Source organism: Bubalus bubalis, chromosome 20, assembly GCF_019923935.1.
Source record: "Bubalus bubalis isolate 160015118507 breed Murrah chromosome 20, NDDB_SH_1, whole genome shotgun sequence".
NCBI classification, from domain to species: domain Eukaryota; kingdom Metazoa; phylum Chordata; class Mammalia; order Artiodactyla; family Bovidae; genus Bubalus; species Bubalus bubalis.
Window position 1 is genome coordinate 10,373,539 of NC_059176.1, and position 19,317 is coordinate 10,392,855.

Sequence of the window (19,317 nt, forward strand, 5' to 3'; positions counted from 1 at the left end):
CCCACGCTTCTTAATTTCATGTGAGAGAGCTTGGTGGGGTTGACGGTCAAAGAATCTTCCTTATTACGTAAATGCAATGGAGGTTGCGCTGCCATCCACCTTTGGCTAAAAGCACAGTGAAGACTCATCTCCTCAAACACAGGGGCCACCTTTACAACCCTTGCTCACATGGCCTCCAGTAGCCATTCTTCTCTTTAAGTAGATGATAGTTGTGTGAAGGGTCTAACCATTGCCCGCTGTGGGGGACATCATTTATAGGAACCACAGTGGTATAAGCACTTTATCAGAAGCTGATAATTATTATACGCATTTGACAGACAGAGAAACTGAGGATCAAAGGGATCGAGTCAGCTACTCAAGGTCAGAGAACTGACTTAGCCAAGATTTGAAACCAGGTCTTACTGACTGGAAAACCCATGCTGTTTTGATCCATCAGTCTGGAGCATTTGGAACTCTATACAGGGAGCAGGAATTCTGGCGGGCTTCTCCTCCACACCGGGCTGTGCTGGAAGGAACCCATGGGAGTGGCAGGATTGGAGGGGGCACCTTAGCTGGGCCTTGAAGTGAAGGTGGAGCAGGTTGCTGCTGGGTGGTGTCACGCACTCCACGTCGCGGCATAAAATGCTGACTTGTATTTGGTTGTCTTGTCCTTCAGTCCCAGGAATCCCCAAACTCGGAAAACTTAGCCAGCCCCTTAGAGGAAAAGGTAATGGAAGAATCGATCAGCAGTAAAAAAAAGGAGAAAAGGAAACATGTGGACCAAGTAGAAAGCTCAATATTTGTAGCACCCGGAACTGTTCGCTCCTCAGATGACCTGGAAGAAGACACCGGTGACCACAAAGTCCTTTCCAGGTATTTTATTAACATCTTCTCGCCCCAGAGCCCCTGCCTGGGGAGCTACTCTCTAATCTCATCCCATTTCCGGTTTCTGATTGGATGGGGATGTGGGGGCAGGGCTGGACAACAAGGGAAACAGATTCAGACAAAGAGCTCCTCCACACGGGCTCCCCTAGGACCTCCCCACAAAACCAGGAGGAACTGCACCTCACCTTCTCTTCTCACCCCCAGCAGCTCTGGGTGGAAATGGGCAGAAAGCAGAGAGATGGCTGAACCATAGGTAGGGGTGGGGATGGGAGGTAATAGACTTGACCCTGCCACCCTTAGTCCATGATAACTACCAGTCAGTGTAGGTAGAGACCAAACTTAGCTGTTTAGGAGCATCTTACAGAATCGGAAGGGATGTATTGCATATGCGTGGAGGGAACCACTTATCGCTGTTGCATGGAAGCTGGACTTTAATATGACAGCTTCACCCGTGAGTTTGGTTTCCAAGGCAGTAATGATGGTCGATTTACCCGAGGGGAAGAGGAGGCAGAGAGGATAATGAACTTAAACTGCTAGGAAGTCTGTAGCACACATCTGCTCTGTCACTCCGAGGCCGCTGGATGGTCCGGATTATTCCCAGGAAAAATGTTTAACTGCTGAATGTCAGAAGACCCTGGGGTCTCTCCCCATCATCACTCATCATCACATTTACCATCAGCTTGTACCAGCCCTTGTGTATTCAGGCATTTCCCTTACATTGGTTCATCAATTCTCGTGGGCACCCCGATAGGCAGGCAGGTGTGACTGTGCATCATTAGGAAGCTTGGGGGTACCTCTCAGCTTAGAAGATGCCAGAGCTGGGGGTCTTGGACCCAGACCTGTCAGAAGTCCTTGCTCCTTCTGTGACCCCACATTGCTCACGTGCTGGGTGAGCCATGCTGGCCACAGAGGGAAATGATTGAGATAATCATTGCGGGAGTGAGGGGGTCTTGAAGCCCTTACAGGGAGAGCCAGGGGGTGGGGGTGTCCAATGCTCTGCTTCCCACCTCTCCGCCACCTGGCTCCCATGTTGGGTTTTGGGGGACAAAGAGCAGGTGGGAGCCCAGGGGAGGAGACACAAGGCACAATGGGAGGCAGCTGCCAACTTAGCCTATGACTCTAAGTCCTTCTTCCTGCCCTTGGCCGTGACTGGCCAGCAGACGTCTGTGTCTCCTGTGCGGCTGGACTTGACCCTGCTCTAAATGCAGATGAGCACTCCCGGGCAGGTGGTCCAGGGCTATCATCTACTCCACCCCAACTCGGGAGGGGCCACTAGTCAGATGCCAGACTGCCCCCCTTCTCCCTAAGCAGATCAGGCCTTAGCAGTCTTTGAGCCGTCATGTATGTGTGATGGAGCCCGCTAGACTTGGGGACTCTGGAAGACGCCGGCCACAGCTCTGCCCTCCAGGAGCCCCCAGCTGGAAGGAGACAGGGAGTGTTCCATCTATCCTGCTGGGACTGGGTGGGCACCTTGGGTGTGAGAGGCAAGTAGGGATTTATGATGAGACCTCAGAGGGGCCAGAGTGGGTCAGGGCAGCCTAGGTGCTGAGAGATCATTTGAATTCAGCATCAAGGGATGAGCAGGACTTGCATTTGGGAGAGGGAGAGAGATGTTCCAGGTGGGACAAACAGCCTGAGCAACAACTGGCACATAGTAGGCATCTCAGGAAGCATTCATGGAATGGGAGGGGCCGGGAGGATAAACAGGGGAGCATGGGGGTGGGGAGGAAGCAAGCACCTTGGGTTCATACCTGTTCATCAGAAGGACCAGCAAAACCCACCCCATGGAGATGGGACTGGGGGAGGGATAGAGAAAAGTAAACCGATATTTCAGTGTCTGTGAGCATGAGGCCGGGCTGACCTTTTCGTGCAAAGGTTTTACTCTGATCTCTCAGCTCCTCCATCCCATCTCACTTAAGCAAAGCTGTAACTGTGATGCAGCATTTTAGCCAAGGTGGAAGCTAGATGCCTAATGTCATCAGATAACGTGGAGGGGCGCTCATGCGCATGAAGGAACTTGGACCCTGATGCCCGTCCTGTGCTCAGGGCCATCTCACCTGCCCCCTGCCCCCCCGCCCCCCCCCCGCCGCCCCAAGCCTGACTCCAGATCACTGATCAGGGAGGTCATTGCCTGGCTGAGGCTTAGGAAAGGAACGTAGCCCTGGGCATCTCTCTCTCTGCGCAGGGACGATACAGGGTGTTTTCCTGGCAGTCGGTCACCCCTGTGGCTCCCCGTTGGTCTAGGCAGAAAGGCCGTTCACCCAGAGCCTGCAGGACCCCTCATGGCCTCATCTCTGTCCACCCTCCGTCACCCTCTTCTCCATCCCCAGCGCACCAAGCACCCTGGCCTTAGTTGAGGTCCTGGAATGCCCCCAGCCAATCTCCTTCACCTTTCAGGATTCTCTGTCCCTTGCCTGTCTCCTGTCTTGCTCCCTTGAGTCTCAGCTCCACTACCACTTCCTCCAGGCAGCCCTCTTGGATTCCTCCAGGCTATTTTTGATCCTTTATATGTTCTCTTAGCTTCTATTCTCTTTCTTCACAGCATTGATCAAAGCAGTCATTTCTATAATAATATGTGGAAGGACGCATTTATCATCTACTCTCCCCCTAGATTGTCAGCCAGCTCCAGCCAGGTAGGACCAGTATGGTCCTATTGTTTAGCGCAGCACCTGGCTTGCATTCCGCATTCAAGGAATAAAAGTTCTTTGTAGGGGGCAGGAGGTAGGGAATGATAAGGAGTGGGCGTGCTCTCTCAGTTCAATGTGGGCTCCTGGAGGAGCGGGTTCTTTGTGTTTTTTTCTTTTCCTGTTGGTGCATTTTGTTTCATTTCTGTGCTGTGATACCAGCCAGGAAAAACTAACACAGACTTTGAATTGAGGATGAAGACTGAAGTTTCCCTAGGCCTAGCCCTGCACCTGGGACATAGTAGGTGCTCAAAACCTGTTAGCTGGAAACGTGCCACCCGCAGAAAGGGAAGAGCTTGATAATATTGAGAGGACAGCCATGAGCGGTAATAGCAAGGCTGACAATAATGGGAATAAACTCTTCCCTGGACCCCACAATGCCATATAGTAGGTCTGCCTTGAGAAAACTGATGTGATGGTCTCTATATCAGGCCAGTCCACATCCAATACCTCATTCTTCTGTTGAGCAGCGAGACAGGACCCCTTTGACCTACGGAATGCTAGTATCCCTGACAGCTCCAAGAAGCAGATGGAGTGGGAATGATGATCCATTTCACAGATGAGGAAAACTGATCAGAGGTATAACTATTTGACTACGGTTAATCAACTACGGTTAATTGACTATGGTCAATCAGCCGGGATGAGAACCAAGACCTCTGGCTGGGTGTCTTTTTTCCCTTAGCCCTAAGTGAACCATAGAGTGGTGTTATCTGCATATCTGAAGTTACTGATATTTCTCCCGGCAGTCTTGTTTCCAGCTTGTGCTTCCTCCAGCCCAGCATTTTTCATGATGTACTCTGCATATAAGTTAAATAAGCAGGGTGACAATATGTAGCACTGACGTACTCCTTTCCCTATTTGGAACCAGTCTGTTGTTCCATGTCCAGTTCTAACTGTACTGAAGCAGCTTCATTAGAAGATCAGAGATACTTCCCACATCAGCCTGACAGATATAGCTAGAAAATCCGCCACCTCTTGTATGAAAGGAAACGAGGTGGTCCAGACCCAGGAATCCTCAGCATCGTGCACGGAGCACTGCAGAGGGAGTCCAGGTCCCAGGACCCAGTCCAGGTCTCACTTTAGCTTGCAGACAACCTCTGGTGAGTCTGACGATTGGGGGATGTTTGGAAAAAGAAATCTTCCTCCTGCTCTGAAACCCTATGATTTTTAAGAATATGTGGTCTGCTTTCTATTTGAAATTATCTCTCACTTTTTTTTTTTTTCTTGTCAATGAAGGCTCAGTGTGTCTCTTTCATATCATCCTGCTGTTTTTAAGCACGCATACTGGATAATGGGTCTCATTTCCATCACTAGGTCTTAAGTCAGAGCTTGCCTAAATCCACATGTGGCAGCCTCGGGAAGGGGGCAATGAGTTCTTGGTGGCATCAATTCAAAACATGTGTTTATTTTTCAGGACGAGTCACAGTGACTCCAGCATTTACATTCGACGACATACTAATAGGTCTTTGGAATCGGTTAGTATGTGAATTTCTTCTTCTTGCATCCGGCCCCTGCTAATCAATTCCTTTCCCTCCTTCCTTCCCCCCAGCCCAGAGCTTTGAAATTACTGACGTGCAACAGCTATGCTTTTGGATAGAAGACAAGCAAATTGAAACCTTGTCATTAAGCACAGTCCAATCAGATGTCCAGTTTGGGCATTAGGGGATGTAAATAAAGTGATGATTTTAAAGCCCAAAGGCCTCTTTGTTATAACAATCGTACCCAAGACCTCCCACCCCACCCCTGCACACACATCCAGAAAGATCACCTTCAAAGACAGAGATGCAGCCTAAGCAGAGGGTTCCCTTTGTCTTCACAACCGCTTAGCTCTGCATGTGTTGGGCCCCAAAAAGCCCGGGGATCCATAGCTTGCCCCATTTGTGGGGGGTGGGGCCTCTTCCGTCCACCCATGGGAATAATGTGTAGATCATTACATACTAGTTTTATTGTGGAACTAGATGTTTGCAAGATTGAGAAAAGCATGGCATGCTCGACTTTGTATATTTAAAATCATCTTATTTTCTGTTTCAGAGATTTCATCTTTACTAATTGGGTTGCGGGGGTTTTGTTTATAAATTTCACTGTAGGATCATTTTAGCTATGTTCAGTTGAGGAACGCAGCGGATGTGGATGACAGAAGAAACCGAATGTTAACCAGGTGGGTGGCTGGACTCCAGGCTCAGTAGGGTTTAAGGGATTTTTTTTTTCTTTAATCACACAGTCTACCTTCTGGGGGTGGCTATTCTCCAACTAGGGCTTTGTTGGATAATAATATTAATAGTCTAGAAACATGCAAGAAAATACCTGTTCCAGAGAAAGTGAATGGAAATTGACTGTGAGTGGGAGGGCAACGTAGATATGAATCCAGGTTGACAAGCAGGGCACGGTTCAGAAAAAAATGACTTGGTTTAAAGGCAGGTCTGGGTCATGAGACCTGGGTGTGAGACTTCATTGAGATAATGCAGTGGCATCAGCTGGCCCTCTGAACAGAGCCAGGCAGAGGAGGTAGGGATGGGATACTGTGTGTGCTTTTTAAAATTCTGTAGCCCCTGACAACCGTGTTCCTTCTGTGTCACACCACAGGTACAATACTCAGAAGCTCACTGAGCTGATTTTACAGTTTTATGGCATCAGAGCAGACATGAAGAGGGAGTGGAAACATGCCAGGATGTCTATGAAAGTATTTCTTACTGTCGGAGAACTAGATGGCCCAGACTGAGTGTCGAATGGTTGTCACACCGCCCGTTTAGAACATAGGCAGACAGACAAATCTGAAACTCTGACAATCCTGAGATGTCCCTATCCCTGTTAAAGTTATTGAATCACTTAATTTTATTTATTTATTGTATTTGCTGTGGATTTGAATTGGCTTGGAAGGACTTGAAAATGTCAGTCACTCAGTTGTGTCCAACTGTTTGTGAGCCCATGGACTGTAGCCTGCCAGGTTCCTCTGCTCATGGGGTTCTCCAGGCGAGAATACCGGAGTGGGTTGCCATTCCCTTCTCCAGGGGCTCTTCCTGACCCAGAGATCAAACCCGGGTCTCCTGCATTACAGGCAGATTCTTTACCTTCTGAGCCACCAGGGAAGCCTGGAAGGACTTAGATTATTCAAACGGAAAGACTCTGAAAATTTCCCAACAGCCAGGAGTGTGATCTTTAGACGTCTACCTCTCCGGTTCTTAAAAAAAAAAAGAGGCAAGATTTGTTTCCCTCTCCGGCCGTAAAATGGAAATATTAATTCACATTTTCCACTGGGCTTGACATCCTCATAGGAAAATAGTACTTTTAGCTTTTATGAGATAGAGTCTTTGAAAATTGAACCCTCAAGGTTGAGAAATGCCGTCGCATTTTCCATGCTTTTGAGCATTTATTACCTATGCAATAAAAAAAAAAGTAGTTTAAAATTTCTCTAAAAACAGTTTGAAGAAGAAGAAAGAAATTCTGCCCCTTATCTGTGTGGGAATCACTCAGTTTCCAGACCAGGGCAAAGGTTTAATCCCCTCTTGGCCTGGCTTCTTGCTATATCAGGAGCTGATTCAGGGAAGAGGTGATTTTTGCTTCTCATACTCTGTCACGTGCCCCAGATTGACCCCGAGGAGCTTACACACAGGTTCTATAAATGCAGCTGCAAGCAGAGACCCCCAGCCCCGACTGCGATCAGATAGTGTCTTCTGAGCCTTTTCTGTCACCACCGCACAGCCCCTTTCTAGACTCCCTCCACCAGGCAACAGTAAAGCGTCAGTTTAGTGCTACCTTAGGGCTTCCCTTGGAGAAGGAAACGGCACCCACTCCAGTGTTCTCGCCTGGAGAATCCCAGGGATGGCGGAGCCTGCTGGGCTGCCATCTATGGGGTTGCACAGAGTCGGACACGACTGAAGTGACTTAGCAGCAGCAGCAGCAGCAGCAGCAGGGCTTCCCTAATAGCTCAGTTGACAAAGAATCCACCTGCAATGTGGGAAACCTGGGTTCGATCCCTAGGTTGGGAAGATCCCCTGGAGAAGGGATAGGCTACCCACTCCAGTATTTTTGGGCTTCCCTGGTGGCTCAGCTGGTAAAGAATCCGCCTGCAGTGCAGGAGGCCTGGGTTCGGAAGATCCCCTGGAGAAGGGAAAGGCTACCCATTCCAGTATTCTGGCCTGGATAATTCCATACAGTCCATGGGGTCGCAAAGAGTCGGACACGACTGAGCGACTTTCACTTTCACTTTCTGTTAAAATAAGATAAAAATAAGAGAAGAGGGACTTGCCTGGAGAGTGAGTGGCTAAGACTCAATGCTTCCAACACAGAGAGTCCCGGGTTCAGTCCCTGGTCAGGGGACTAGATCCCGCTTGCCACAACAGAGATTCCACATGCTGCAACGAAGACCTGGTGCAGCCAGATAAATAAAAATAGATATTAAATATATATATATATATACTCTCTTAAAATTATATATCTACTCTCTTCTCTTAAAAAAGAAAATAAGAAAGATACCTCTCACCAATATGGAACCTGGTAATCATTTTCAAGGTTAGATTCCGAAGCCAAGAATAAAAACTAGATGGTAGAGAAATGTATCTTTTTGTTGCTAATGGCTGTTTTTAAATGATTGGTTGGCAGGGAACGCCTCATTTCTCTCCTTAGATTCCTTAGGAAGCCCCTCTGTTCCTGGGAGCATAAAAGAGAGCTGTCAGCCTCTAACTCTGCGTTCAGGGCACTGCTGTATAACGGGACACATCCTGGAGGAGGGGGCAGAGCTGGCCCGGGTCCCGGCTCTGTCACAAAAGTCATTGTGTGGGCTGGAGAAAGCCACCCTCCACCCACCCCACGAGGTTCAGCAGGCCCATCTGCAGAATGGGGCTAACAGCTCTTTTGTCTTGGTGTCGTGGAGATGAACTGAGAGGGTCTGAAAGCTCAGAGCGTCCCAGGACCCCACCCTCCACCTGGGTCTGCCCCTCGCTGGGAAGCCCTTGGCTCTCCAGTTGGGCAGTGAGGCTGGAGGACAGGGAGGGAGCGGGGGTCCCCTGGGTGATGGAACCCCACTTGTGACTGCTTTGATGTGTCTCCGTCCTGCAGGAAGGCCAACCACTCGGGCAAAGCCAGGCTGCAGGAGATCCACAGCGCCCAGAGCGACTCGCTGACACAGCTGGTCCAGCAGCCGGACGTGATGTACTTTATCCTCTTCCTCTGGCTCCTGGTTTACTGCCTGCTGCTCTTCCCCCAGCTGGACGTCAACAGACTCTGATGCGTGCGTCTGCGTAATAAAAGAGACAGGACCCTGGCCGTGGGGTGGGCATTCTCCTTCCTTCCTCTTCTTGCCTATTCTGGACGGGGCGCTTCTGCAGATAGTGGAAGACCTCCAAGGAAAACTTAGACCCCCCCCAACCCTTCCCCACTATTTTTTTTTCATGTTTCCTTTCGTTTTCTTTTATTGTAAGTCCTAAGCATGCTTTTCTCTTAGGCTGTGAACATAACACTCAGGTGTGTGGCCGGATCCTTGGGTGGGGTTTGTTTGTGTGCCTTGTTCTGCCAGGTAATACTATTAAGCTTCATGGCTGAGACTTATGGGGCTTCCCAGGTGGCTCAGTGGTAAAGAATCTGCCTGCCAGTGCCGGAGACACAAGAGATGCGGGTTTGATCCCTGAGTCGGGAAGATCCCCTGGAGAAGGAAATGGCAGCCCACTCCAGTATTCTTGCCCGGAGAATCCCATGGACAGAGGGGCCTGGCGGGCTACAGTCCCTGGGGTCGCAAAGAGCTGGACACAACTCATCGACTGAGCACAAGCACTGATTCTTAGCTTGCTCGGCTTTTAAGGTCCCAGATGGACTTGAGTTTGTTACCTCCTGATGAAAAAAGGGATGGATACCCCAGGGAGAGCCCCTATGGGAAGAAAACTGCCCCACTTTCCTCCAAGAAGGGCATTTGGGTGAAGGCGCTGGGGGCCCTGTGGTGGTCTGGTGGTTGGTCGTGGTCTTTGCGGGGCGGGAGAGGGGTTATCCAAAGAACAGCACAAAACTGCCGGCCCCAGGAAAGTGCGTCCACAGTCAGCAAAATTCACAGAAAGTAAAGGCTGAGTTGTGAGCTGCAGTGCACACTTGTTCACACTAGGGTGTTTTTCTAGGGAGGGGATGCATTTTCATTTTGCTTTTGCACTGACTGAATTGAGATAAAGCTGTGATTTTTCAAACCTTTTCCACCCATGGAATCCTCTTTTCAAGAGGATTCTCAGGGGGTGGTCTAGTCGAAACATGAAAAGCAGAGCTTTGGCTGACTCGGGCAAGGCCTGGGATCCCTCTTGCTTTGTCTGGGCAGTCCCGCACCCGCACCCCCCCACCTCCAGCTTCCATCCGTGGCTCCTAAGGCCGGTACCCAAGGCTGGTACCCAAGGCCCTGCAGAGCACTGTAAACACCAAGAACCTCCCAGAGCCCCAGGAGGAGGGCAGAGGTGACCTGGCTGAGAATGAGCTCTGGTTGGTGGTAGAGCAGGTAGTAGCCCAGCAGGTTCCTGCTCCAAGAGCACCTGTGTGCACACTGCCGCACAGTGCGAGTCTCTGCACCGCCGTCCTTTGTGGTCCGTTATAATGGGTTTCTTGAAAAGGAGGAAGGTTTCCAGAAGGCATCTTGAGAAGTAGCCAGAACTGGCAGGTGATAGAGGAAGGGCATCCAGCCGCCCTTTGGTCTTCTGTCTTCCTTCTACCCTGGGCTCCCTGCTTCCTTTCAAGACACAGGCCCTGCCTCCCTGGGTATCGCTTCCTCCTCCCCTTGTCCGCCCCTGCTCAGAAAGCATATCGAGTGAGACTTATAAACCCACAGACTACGAGGTCTAGAGGGCCGTTCAGACAGCATCTTCGCTGCTGAACCTGGAGAGGCAGAGCCGTTTGACCAAGATCGCACAGCCAACCAGTAGCAGACTTGCAAGTGTACCCAGGCCACCCGATGTCCTCCCCGGAGCTGTCCCCTCTCTTAGGGAACTTCTCTTGGGCCCAAGGATGTCCTGAAAAAAATAAAATAATAAAATGAATAGATAAGAATGTCCTCATTTAAAACAAAACCAAAATTCTTAGGTCAACGACCAACCTTTGTTTTTTTCTCGTATTTTTCCCACAAAGTTTTGTTCACTTCCAGGCTTGTCACCCGTTCCTTCTGGAATATCCTTCACGGCTCTAACAGCCTGTCAGCTGACACACCAGTGTTGTTCTTACTCCAAGAATCATGCTTCTCTCTCTGCAAGCCAAGGGCTTGCTTATTTCAAGCAGTGGGTCTCCAGTTTACAGAATTCCAGCATGGCCAAAAGAATTTACCTAGCACATTTGAGTTGATGACAGCCAAAACCTGACTTCTATCCCACTCTAGTTATAGCCTGCCTTCTCTCCATGAACGAATCTAAGCCGTCCAAGCTGAAAGCTGTTGGGAGCTTGGAGCAATTCCATCTAGAGGGCCAAGTGTCCCATGGAAAATGAGCTAATTAATGAGCTCCCTAGCATCAATGAACGCTCAAAGGTACAGATACTAAAGATTATGTGTGTAATATTTTATAACTCTGGACATCAAGCAGTCCTCACCTAAATTAGATGCTTGAAGAGCCAAGGAAGAGCAGACCCAAGCATTAATCGTTTCATTTTAAGGATCTAGACCTTGTTCAGAAAAGTCTGCAGGTTTTCTCTCTCACCCATTACAAAGTGTAATATTGTTTAAAACCATCTACTGGCAAGATGCCTGAAAGTCTTTAGTTCAAGTTGGCAGCAAACTGATTTTTTTTTTTTTTAAGAACAAAGATTCTCACTTGAGGATAGGCTTGTGTGAATGAAGTCAGTTATAGAAGGTGAGTAAGAAGCCAGCAGGACAAACCACCCCATGGTTTTTGTTTTTTTTAAGAATTTATTTTTAATTCTTATCCAAGTAATACATATTCATAGTTTTAAAAGAAACAAATACAAGAAGGCTTTTAATGGAAACTAGCAATCTCCTGTGTCTTGCTTCCTGAAAGTAACCCTTTCAACTCTTCCTATTTCTTCTAATATTTACCTTTGCATTTCTATATAACATGTTTATATTTCTTTTTATTTTTAGAATAGCAAGATACCTACTGGCTTGCTACTATGGTCGAGAAGGATCTTGCTCTTAGCCTAACCCCACTTTGTTTTTCCAGCATGGTTAGATTTTGTTGTTTGGTACATCTCTCTTCATCGTGAGCCTATGAGGTCTGTTTACTTCTGAACCAAGTGGTGTACTATAGTTGCTTGTCTTTTCTCGTCAAATTTTTTCTCCTTGATGATGATGATGATGATGATTTTGGTGTGATACCTTCCTTAGTAACTTCCTGAGAAAAGAACATGGGAAGTAAATATTTTGAGATTTTGCATAACTTAAAACGTCCTTATTCTGCCCTTACCCAGGGGTAGCTGGATATAGAATTGTGGGTGGAAAATAATACCCTCCCACCACTCCCACCTCCAACGTGGTTGTTGAGATTCTTAATGTCATTCTGATTCCCAGGCCTTTAGCTGTGATCTGGGTTTCTCCACCTTCCCAGGAAACATTTCAGATCCCTTCATTCTTGGTGTTCTGAACAGTCCCAGTGATGGTGTGCCCTTGATGGTGTACCTCATTCTGGGCTCTCATGGGAAATTTCTTAAGTTTTCTTGTAATTGTTCACATTTTTTCTTTCTGGACCACCTGTTGTTCCAATGTTGGACCTCCCAGGCTAATCCTCTAATATTGTTTTTTCTATTTCTCATGTCTTAATTTTTTATCTGCTTGCAAAGACAGTTAACTTTATCTTCTCAGTGTTCCTGGTGAATGGTTTTTAACTTCCAAGACATTTTGTGGCTCTTCTCTTGTTTCTGTTTTATAGGGTCCTGTTCTTGTTTCTTGGCTGCAGAACTTATCTCTCTGGATGTTCATGATAGTGGGGTTTTGAGGTACTTCTTTTCTGCTGTTTTGCTTTTATTTCCTCTAAGTTCCCTTTCTTTTGGTTAGTCTCAGTCTCTGGCTTTCATGTTACACATTTTCTTGTGATATCTAGTGATCCTGTGGATCTGTTCTTGTGTAAGAGTGATATTTCAAAAAATGGATTGGAAACTCTGTCAACTCGTGGATTTTCCTGTAGGGTCACCAGGTGGGCACCTGAACTCTTCAGGGGAGGACCACACATATCAGGAGGTCTTATGCAGGTCTTTTCTCATTGTGTTTCTTTAGAGATATTTCCACTTCTCTCTGAGCATACACAGGGCTGCTACTAGCCTATGCAGAGCCCTCGTGCAGTTTCAAAAGGGCATTCCCTCTGAGTGGATAACTTCAAGATAGGTGCCCCTCTGGGGCAGAAGCCACCTGTGGGCATGTGGCCAAACTGGCAGGCACATCGTTTGCCTCTTTCTCCAGGGAAAGGCTTGAGGAACAGAGCTAGGGCTAGAGTTAATTCCCAGTTTCCCCTTAGCCTTGCCTCTTTGTGCAATGCACAGACTGTAGGGCCGTACCCAGACATGCCGGCGCACACCTGAGTGCCCGCATCCTGACCTCTGAGCAGGCATCTCATCACCATCAGTATGTAGACACAGTGAATCGGTCCCGCCGCACTGTGCCTGGTGTCCCCAGGTTGGACCTCCTCTGCTTCCCCCAAGGAGCGGCTGCAGCTCAGTACCGCACCTCTCCTCTGCACATACGAGGTATTGGGATTCCTTGACTCTGCCCGTCTGCCTCCACTCGGCCCCTGCCATAAATGGGTTGGCATCTCTCACCTGCTGTCACCTCCTCTCTATCATTCTGTCTTCATGATGCCATCACTTCCATTCCTTTGCTCTTGTTTCTGTGGGCTCTCACCAGGGAAGACATGAGCCCACGTGCTCAGGTCACCATCTCGAACACATGGGCCCTCTCTATGCAGTCCCCCGTGTGCTCTCTCCCTGCTGGTTAGGCAAGCTCGCTGCTATGTGGACACGCTTGTGAACTTGCCCTGAGTCCTGCTGAGCCAGTGGTCTTCAAGCGCCTTCAGTTTGCACTGGGCCAGGTTGGGGGTGTTGGGGAGGGAACACACCGTGCTCCCCTCGATGCCACAGTGCAGATAGGGGTTCTCCTTCCTGCCTCTTTCACCTCCTGCCCCCACACAACCATCTTAGAGCTCCCGCTGCCCCCAAGCTCCATGGAGTCATGCACTTTTTACGTTTCCCTTGCCTTGCTTCATTGGAAAACCAGTAGCCCACACTGGTGTCGGCCAGTGAACAATACGGCTGCCCCCTCTACTGGGTGGCTGTTTGGAACTGGGTGGGCAGTTTTTCCTGGTCAAGCCAGGACTCTGTGGGGAGATGGGTTCCCACCAGGACTGAGAATGGAGTACTATCTTCCCTGCCCCTTAGACAACCACTCCGGACACAGGCTGCTTCTCCCTTCTTGGGATTCAGCAGAATTCTCCCCAGCTTTCCTCTCATCCCTGTGCAGTGCTAACATGCTCTGTGTGAGGGTTGATCTCATAGAAGGCAGAAGATTTGGAGGCTGTCTCCCTGTATAGCCGATCTCCATAAATTGTAGATTGTTTGCTAGCCTTAGGGATCACGTAGGGATCACAGTGCCTCATTTAAGAAATGAGAAAGGTGAGGATCAGGAAGGAGAAATGACTAGTCCCAATGTTGCTTAGTGCCCTCAGGAGGGACATCTTGACACCCAAATGAGTTTTCTGCAAACCTCCAGCCTCCAGTCCCTGAAGCCCACTTGCACCTCCTTTCCCATCGAGGACTCAGAACATCCAGGAGCTGATCTCAGACACAAGCCCGAGGAAACAAGGAAAGACTGTATCTCCTGAATACCAGAATTCATGGTGGCTTCCTTGTTAAGAACTCTTCTGTCTCCATGGTCATGTCATTGAAGGGCAGTCCTGTGACGCACTCTCTTTCACGTGACCTTGGCTTTTCTTAACTCTTCAGAATGCCACTGCAGCTCGCAGATGTGGCCTCTCTCTCCTTTCTGCTTGGAGACCTCCCCAGCCATCTCCATTGACGTCCTGAAGTCCCCGAGGTGGGCTGTGTGCAAGTTTCAAGCCAGCATGGCTCTTCAGAACCTTCTTGGTGATGCCTTGGCCAGGAAACAAGAGCCTGTGATGCCCTTCGAGTCCAGAGGTGTTATTTCTCTCGCCCCGACATTGCATCATCTCTGCTGAACCCACCTTTGGGGGCAGATTTAGTGCCCGGAGCCCCCACTGAACGGCTGACTCTTCATCCGGTCCGTCCAGCTGCTGAGCGGGGCTGAGCTCAGGATGAGGGCCAGGACCTGGGCTGAGCGGCTGAAGGCTGAGAGCCAGCATGAGTGATAACACGCTCATTTGCTGGAAATGGCTGCAGAGTTTGCCTTAACGGTTAGCCAGCGTCAGGGAGCCAAGAAATGAGATGTGGCTTCTTTGCTGGACATGAAATCCCACGGATCTCTTTTTGCGCTGTCTCTTGTCGGGCATCTCGTTGAGGAAAAACAGTCAGCCAAGGGAAGTGAACCTGATGCAGGCAGAGCCGGGACTGTTTTGCATCCAGAATTTTCCATTTCCATGGCGAGCATGCAGATGCTGTGGCCCCAGGCTCCAGGTGAGCCCTAGCCTTCCGTTCTCTGATATGTGAGAGCTCCAACGTGACCCGCAGGTCTTCACCGTCCTCCACTCTCGTGGGCTCTGCCAGCTTGGGAAGGGGCAAAGGCCTGGAGACTCTGAGCCCCTACTTCCCAAGGGTCAGCAGAGTTCCGGAACCCCTCTGATTTTTCTGAAATGGCCAAGTCCTCCTGCACAGGGAAGATCAACTTAGATGTTTATAATTTGTTCTGAGAAACTTGATGAAAACCCATCCGACAAGCAGTCACCTCTAGCCCAGGGCTATAGCACCAACAAGCCAAAAAGCATCCTCATCTGTGGGAAGAAGACAGCCAGTGTTTTATGCTGTTTGACCACATGGTGTTAAATACACAACAGTCTGGCCCTGATCCCACCGGTAACTTTAAAATCCCTGACACTTAGATGTCAAGGCCAACTTTCATTTGGCAGAAATCTCTCTAACTGAAGCCGCCCGCCCACTCATTTTATAGTCACTTCCTTCCCAAGGAGGTTTTATGGGATGGGGAGGAGGGCAGGTTTGGGAATCACCCAGATTTAGGTTCCAGTTCCAGCTCTGTCTCTAGGTACCTGGATGACCTTGGGCAAATAACCTCTCTGACCATCTTCTGTGCAGAGTAGATACTCAGCACGTGTTTGTTGAGTGAATGATAGTTTCCTTGTGGACTTGCGCAGTGGTCTAGTAGTTAAGACTCCATGCTTCCACCGCAGGGGACACAGGTTCGAGTCTTGGGAAAGTTCCACGTGCGGCCAAAAATATTAATAGCTTCCTCATGAGCTCATTACAACATTGTATGCTGCTCAGCAGCTCCTTGCCTGCCTGTCCCTCAAGCTTTGACTAGACCTCCTTTCATTATATTCAGTTACCATAGCTTTTCCCAGCTTCTTTCCAACCCACCTCCCTCTTGCCAGCTGCTCTGTCTCAAACCTAACTCATACCTTTTATAAGAGGAAGTCTACCCATGAACTCACTGGACCCTTAACAATCACAGGAGGTGGTTCTTTCACCCCAGGAGGTGGTGCTTTTAGCTTTAGAGGAAGCTAAAACACAAGAAGGAAAAATAACAAGATCATAGAGCTGGCAGGTGGCAGAACCGCAAATATGGGACTTCCTTCCAAATGCTGATTTCCACCCTAGACTTCACTGCTTAGAAAATAAGCTTTGCCCCAAGGTGATTCTGATTGTTACTGACTTCAGTCTAGTTGGCAAGAGTGGGTGAGGACCTCAGAGCTGGGCAGGTGGTGAACTTTATCTGTCACTTGTAACCCCCCACCTTGTGTTCTTCCCCTTTCTAGGTTTCTGCACACTTTGACCCTTCCTTGGTGACTTGGTGGTAAAGAATCCACCTGCAATGCGGGAGACCCAGGTTCTGTCCCTGGGTCAGGAAGATCCCCTGGAGGAGGGCATGGCAACCCACTCCAGTATTCTTGCCTGGAGAGTCCCATGGACAGAGGAGCCTGGTGGGCTACAGTCCATGGGGTTGCCAAGTGCTGGACACAACTGAGTGATTAACACTTTCACTTTCCACATCAACACTGCTTAAATATTTCCTTCATCCTCAGTTTGTAAAAGTGGCTGAGTAACATTGTACATCAATTATACTTCAATTAAAAATAAGTTTAAAAAAATTTTAATAACTGAGGACACCCCAAATTCAAGTTTTACCCTCAGGTTGCAAATTTATAACTAAAATGACTGCTTTTATTTATTTATTTTTCTTCTGGGACTTTGGTAAATTTCATTAGAAAAGATATATATTTTTTTAATTTTATTTTATTTTTAAACCTGAAACACTGTATTAGTTTTGCCAAACATCAAAACGAATCCGCCACAGGTATACATACGCTTCCCATCAGCAGCATAAACTCAGTGTCTTAACATTCGAGAGTGAGAGACTTTAATTAACCACCCCCAGCTCTTCACTCAGTTCTTCTAACATGCTTTTCAGAGTGGAAGAGAGGCCCCCTCCTTTGAAAAGCAAATTTCATTGTCCTGGGCAGAACACAATTAAAATAAGAAGGAGAACTTGAATTCCTGGGAGGAAGACAACAGGTTGGTCTGTGAGATAGGAATCACCATTTTCCCCCTTTGTTCTGCCTTTAAAAAGTTGTGGGTTTTGCATTGTTGCAAAAACAAATAGAAAAGTGTCTTTTGATAGGTTGTTTTTTTTTTGTTTTACCACCATTTGCGATAGTTCCCACTTCTCTTAGCCCCACCAGAAGTCAGTAGACTTTGCTGTGAGGATAGCCACAACACGCCTGGTTGAAACACTTTTTAAAAGGAAACTCTTAAGAGTGTCTGTAACCTAGAGAGTTGACAGCGTTCCAGAGTAGGACGGCACTGGCCTGGCTGTTAGGAACGCAGGTCCTAGCTCGGGCCCGCCTGTTGTGGCACCTTGAATAATTCATTTACCTTTCTGGGTTGGAAGTTTGAAGACCTCTTTTTAGAAGTTCATCCTAGGTTTAAAAATCCAAAGGTTAGCAAGTTCGTTTTTTTTTAAACATCTCAGTAAGTAGCCTATTTGCTTAGAATAAATGTGCCTCTGCATTTGTAAGTGAATTCCAAAGCTTAGAGCAGGGCTTCCGGCTTCAGTATTTAGAAAGGTGCCTTCGGAAAGGGTTTGGTGGAATAAAAGGTAGTCTGTCTGTGGAAGGTGTGGGGGTGGAAGCTTGTAGAACGTGAGAGATCTGCTTCCTGGGCTCCCAGAACTAAACTGGTCTCCTTAAATTAAATCAGCATCTGATGCAGCAGTTTTCTCAGATTCGTTGCAATTCACAAGTTCAGCCGCAGGAATACACAGATGTAAACACCTGGACCTTTCTATTCTCCTCTATTCCCCCAGCCCCTCTGAGCATCGACACGCATAGTGTTAGCCACTCGGTTGTGTCCGACTCTCTGCAACCCCGTGGATGGTGGCCCACCAGGCTCCTCTGTCCAGGCACAGAAATTCCACTTGAATCAGAGGCTGGTTGCATTCTAGCATTGGATCCTTGAAGCCAAAGACTGGCACGTTTGTGTAGAATGTCCCTGGGGTGGGTGTGGCACTCGGGGAACGGGTAGCATGAAACAGAGACCCTTTGCCCTTGAATTGCACCCTAAATTAGCTGCTGGCGTCACTTACATTGATGCTGGTAACATCAGCCAAAGACAAAGAGTAAATACAGAAAGATGGTCGGTCCCTGCCGTGGAGCAGGTGCAAGGTCGGGACCAATTAGTAAACCTGGACACAGGAGTTGTTGAAAGTGTATAGTATTGAGTGATGATAGGTTTATTTTTTCAAGGTCTGTAGTATGTTTAATAGATTCACTGCTACTGTTTCTTTTAATATCATGGCAGGACTTAATTGATAATGTCTGAATATTTTTACTGAGAGGTCTAAGAACTATTGGAAAAAAGTGAAATGTTATTTTGTAGTACAAGAATTATTTTGTCTATTTAGTCTATACATAGCTGTAGCTTTGTAAAAAAAAAGGTATCTTTGTAAAAAAATTGTATGAACGTGCACTCTTATTTATTAATTATTGTAAATGAAGATATAAATGATTATTTGCATAATTTATACCTGTGGGAAATTAACTGGAGTATTTGTTATTTGACTGTTTTCTATTAAGGAGTATTAGGCTTGGTGCTATGATGAATGGTCTTGTAAAATTCCATGTATTCTTAAGAAAAATTTTGAGTATAAATCTCATGAATCAACCAGCTCATTGATCATTCTCATTTCCATGTGTATCCGTGCCTTTCCCAACGAGAAATGACACTGTCTTTCCTTCATCCCGACAGAGAGAGCTGTTGCCAGGGTAAAAATGAAGCCAACTGACTATAGAACCATAGAGATTGTAAGAAATCCATCTTTTTTTTTAAACCATTAACTTGCCTTGCGCCTTTGCAGGTGCAGCTCTAAGAAGGAACTACAGCCGTAGTGGTGATGGTACTTCCTGTGGGAGCGGTGGTGGCCCTGTGATTCTGGAGTCAGGCTGGTTGCCTAGGCTTGAATCCTGGGTCTGTCTCTTACCAACCGTGTCATCTGTACCAAGTTACTGTAGTAATAGCCTAGGTCCCTCAGAAAACAGAGCCCGAGTTAAACCTCACGTGCTTATGTATCACTGGGGAGTGGTGCGATCCCAGGACAGCAAGAGTGAAGCAAGGAAGGAGGAAAAGCAAATCAGAGGTGATACAGCAGGTATCTATCACACACCTACCTAGC

At 47.9% G+C, this 19,317-nt stretch overlaps 1 protein-coding gene across 5 annotated transcripts in view; it reads left to right on the forward strand.

The window, feature by feature from the left end:
- The window catches only part of CLMN (calmin), a 123,148-nt gene extending 104,336 nt beyond the window's left edge, over positions 1 to 18,812 (forward strand). Inside the window, exons 10-14 of one of the 5 annotated variants that reach the window (XM_044932829.1) lie at positions 656 to 852; positions 4,963 to 5,023; positions 5,636 to 5,706; positions 8,604 to 8,816; positions 16,406 to 18,812. In XM_044932829.1, the coding sequence (XP_044788764.1) occupies positions 656 to 852; positions 4,963 to 5,023; positions 5,636 to 5,706; positions 8,604 to 8,772 (498 nt within the window). In that variant the 3' untranslated portion in view covers positions 8,773 to 8,816; positions 16,406 to 18,812. The other 4 variants (XM_044932830.1, XM_044932831.1, XM_025271453.2 and 1 more) reach the window with 4 other exon arrangements.
- Positions 18,813 to 19,317: the final 505 nt, after the last annotated feature.